The sequence below is a fragment of the Miscanthus floridulus genome, chromosome 8 (assembly GCF_019320115.1).
Source record: "Miscanthus floridulus cultivar M001 chromosome 8, ASM1932011v1, whole genome shotgun sequence".
Taxonomy (NCBI): Eukaryota; Viridiplantae; Streptophyta; class Magnoliopsida; order Poales; family Poaceae; genus Miscanthus; species Miscanthus floridulus.
Window position 1 is genome coordinate 85,379,543 of NC_089587.1, and position 3,935 is coordinate 85,383,477.

The window sequence follows — 3,935 nt, forward strand, 5'->3', positions numbered from 1 at the left end:
GTACCCAAAACCAAAAAATTTTGGCTTCTAAACGCGGCCTCAGTAAAACGTTGGCAATCCAAATTTTAGCATGTGACCAAATAATCGGTAAAATTTGTCAAACTAGCTTAAGTGATTATGCTCCGTAAAAAATTTGGTATTATTTCTCACTTGTGGGAATGAAGCCAGATATTTTTTACATTTATTAAAAAAAAACACTTGAACAGTTGAGCACTTCTATTTTTTACACCGAGTGGAGCAGCCTAGTGTCCGGATCGAAACTTCCAGTTTGACAGAAAAAAAAAACTTGATAGAGGAAAAAGAAATATTCGCACAAAAAAAAACCATGCATCTTGTGTTCCTAAAGAAGCCCTTGTTTAGTTCTCCAAAAGTGTACTATATAAAAAAAGATTCTCCGTCACATCAAACTGGTGGTACATGCATGGAGTACTAAATGTAGACGAAATCAAAAACTAATTGCACAGTTTGCTTTAACTTTGCGAGACGAATCTTTTAAACCTAATTAGTCAATATTTGGACAATAATTCATAAATACAAACGAAATACTACAGTAAAGAATCGTGTACTATGCAAATTTTGCCAAACTAAACGCGCCCGAAGAAACGTCTTGTGAAGGACAACTCAACGGATATGTACTAGCTAGTACAGTCAGTCTTTATTCGAAATGTTTTATTTTTTGGTGCAATTTTCGGACCTACAACCAGGCTACATTAGACTACGGAATAACACAGATGCTCAGCATGAGCTATAATTACTCCTGCTCCTACCAATGCAGCGATTAAGAGTAGCTCCTTAAATCTTTGGTAGAGTGATCATAGTTGATTCTGGTTGGAAAAGAGGGTGGGAAGCATGTAAGAATTGATTCCGCAGTGATTTTGGTGATATTCGAACAGAGAGCAACTAGAAACAGGTTCCCATCCAAATCTGTGCCAAGTTTTGCTGTTTGGATGAGAAGAGTGATTCTTTCACCGATAATCTAATAAAACAAAACGCTGCCAAATGACAACTAAACAACCAATCTGCTAAAAAAAATGCTGCCAAATGACACCTAAAGTCCTAAACAACCAATCTACTAAAAAATCACTGCCAAATGACCCATAATAAACAACTAAACAGAAGCTTCACAAAACAAAGGGTAAATAGTTTATACGGAAATGCTTTTAATTGCAACGCAGACCACCGGTCACATCCATAGGTTGATGCTAACCAACGCAATATATAGCTATAATGAGGCCTTGTTTAAATATAGGGCTAAAGTTTAGGTTGTCGATATTACATGGGGTGTCACAACGGAGTGTTCGGATAGTAATAATAAAACAAATTACACAAGTTCTCAGTAATCCGCGAGATAAATTTATTAAGCCTAATTAATCCATCATTAGCGCATATGTTACTGTAGCACCACGTTGTCAAATCATGGCCTAATTAGGCTTAAAAAATTCATCTTGCAAATTAGTCACAATCTATGCAATTAGTTATTTTTAGTCTATATTTAATACTCCGTGCACGTGTCAGAAACATCCGATGAGGGGAAAAGGCCTAACTAGCTTGTCATCCACCGACCAGCACGTAATGGCATGATCATGATCATGCTCCTGCTCCTGCTAGAGATGCATGGAACTACCAGTCTACCACTACCACACACTTGAAGATTGTATTTTTAACCTATGTAATTAACAGAGAAGGGTATAACAAAACCCCCAGTAATTAGTGAAAAAGAAGAAGTCAACTTCAACACTAGTACTACGTGGTAGCTGGGGGTAGATGCTCACTTGCATTCCACTCCAGCCTCGGCGGCTCGCCGGGGAGTGCTCTTCCGGCGGCTTCCATTGGGCCGGAACCCACTGGACTTGGCCCTCACGTGTCCCTCCCCGACGCCGTCCTCTCCCACAAGGTCGTCGTCGGAGCCGCGCTTCACCCGGGCCCGCCGGCGCCGCCGCTTCTTGGCAGCTCCGGTCTCAGCCGTCGAGCCCTTGGCGTCGTCGTCGTCGTTGCCTGCTGGCCGCACAGCGGGAGCGGGTTTGGCGCCGTCGTCTGCGTAATCCTCCTCGACCTCGCCGGCGTCCTTGTCGTCCTCTGCTTCGTCGGTGCCGTTGTCCGCCGTGAGAGGCTTGTGAGCCGGCCTTCCCCTCCTCCTCTTGGTCTTGGGCGGTGTGGGGGACACGGACACCTCATCGCCGCCGACGCTGCCGTCTTCGTCGGATTCGTCGTTCAGTTTCTTGCTCTTCCCTCTAAGCTTGCCCATGTACGTATCTGATGGATGGATTCAGCTAGACAAGGGTAGGGGGCTTCCCTCCTTGGCTGGAGCTGCAAAATAGCAGAAGAAAGAAACAAGTCAGGCACCTCGCCTGTCAGTGTATGCATCTCATCAGATACACACAACACAATACGTACGGTATATATGGATGGATCGAGCAAACAACAGGATGATGAGCAAGAAAACAGTGTACATGGGTATGCGATCGAGGTGAACAAAGCAGGCAGCTTATCAATCGTTACCAAGAACTCCCAACGGTTACAGAAAGGGACTGCAAATTAACAAAGCATCACAGACACTCCAACCACCACAAAACAACGATTACCCTCACCAGAGGGCAGAGGGGGATTCCCTGAATCCTGAGCAAACGGAGAGCATGAAGGACGCAGATGGAACAGAACAGAAGAAGGGGAGCAAGATCGTCGACGACCTACCTGACGACGCCCACCTCTCTCCCTCTCTGTCTCCCGTGGCGTTGCCTGTACGTGCCTGCCTCCGCTCTGTACTCGATCGGAGCTCAAGAGCAACGCATCCGATCTCTCCACCTCAGGCTCCAGCTACAGCTGCTGGATCGGACTGGTGGAGCTGTGCTTACTACGACCGAGAGATCGATCTCCTAGACTAGAGGGAGGCCTGCCGTGTGGTTCTTGGATAGGAATAGGATCGAAGAAGCAGGGAGGAAGACGAGAGGCCGCACGAAGCTCAAGGGATCGGAGTAGCGTGGCCCGGCTGGCCGTGTGGTTTTCTATAGGCTGGTGGGGCATTCGGTTCAGAGATATTGTGACCACTCGCCACTCACTCAGCAGGTGATGATGATTCGAGTGGCCGGGTTTGTTTGGACTCTGGAGTGTACACACAGCAAGGAAAGAAGCCAAACAAGCAGCGCCGCGCACAAGGGCCGAGTGGCGTTGCATTTCAGGGAGTACCTGCAACGTCTCGGAGGAAAAAAGGGCGTCACGCATGTGCCGAAGAGCTTAGGCGCCGTTTAGATCCAAAAATTTTTGGATTTTGGCTCACTGTAGTATTTTGTATTTGGTAATTAGTGTTTAATTATGGATTAATTAGGTTCAAAAGTTTCGTCTCGCGATTTCTCAACCAACTGTGTAATTAGTTTTTTTTCGTCTACATTTAGTACTCCATGCATGTGCCGCAAGATTCGATGTGACGACTACTGCGTAAAAATTTTTGGATTCTAAACAGGCCCTTAATTATGCAGTACTAGTAGTATATAGGAGTAGTACATGTACAGATCGATCAGGGCCTTGTTTAGATGCCATCCAAATTTCAAGTTTTTTTACTCTCTCTCCATCACATCAATTTTTAGCCGCTTGCATGGAGTATTAAATGTAGGTAAAAAAATAACTAATTATACAGTTTAGTTGGAAATCACGAGATGAATCTTTTGAGCTTAGTTGGTCCACGATTGGACAATATTTGCTAAATAAGACGAAAGTGGTACTATTCATCAGGTTTATTTTTTTTTGCAATCTAAACGAGGCCCAGGTTGGAAAATAATTACGTGGTCCTTCAGTTTGGGCAATTGTCATGTGCTACTACGTTTTCAGCTGCACCTGTACGTGTGCTGGAAAATAAACTGCTGACCTCATAAAAACAGCACGTGATTCTCCTTGTGCGTGGATGGAAAGAGAGAGGGAGAAAAAGAGAGATATATTGTAAA

At 44.8% G+C, this 3,935-nt stretch overlaps 1 protein-coding gene across 3 annotated transcripts; it reads right to left on the bottom strand.

Moving 5' to 3' along the window:
- Nucleotides 1–1,436: 1,436 nt before the first annotated feature.
- Nucleotides 1,437–3,182, bottom strand: LOC136472827 (uncharacterized). Of its 3 annotated transcripts, XM_066470534.1 has the most exons (3): nt 2,692–3,182; nt 2,451–2,616; nt 1,437–2,307 (listed from the first exon to the last, which is right to left on the bottom strand). In XM_066470534.1, exon 3 carries the CDS (start codon nt 2,243–2,245, stop codon nt 1,769–1,771), a length of 477 nt encoding a protein of 158 aa, XP_066326631.1. In that variant the 5' UTR covers nt 2,246–2,307; nt 2,451–2,616; nt 2,692–3,182; the 3' UTR covers nt 1,437–1,768. The 3 variants fall into 3 exon arrangements, with proteins under 3 accessions (XP_066326631.1, XP_066326630.1, XP_066326632.1); XM_066470533.1 differs by lacking the exon at nt 2,451–2,616; XM_066470535.1 differs by having other exon boundaries at nt 2,589–3,182.
- Between the last annotated feature and the right edge of the window lie 753 nt (nt 3,183–3,935).

Coding starts and splice junctions, on each gene's coding strand:
- LOC136472827 (XM_066470533.1), bottom strand. CDS start 2,245: ATGGGCAAGCTTAGAGGGAAGAGCAAGAAACTGAACGACGAATCCGAC.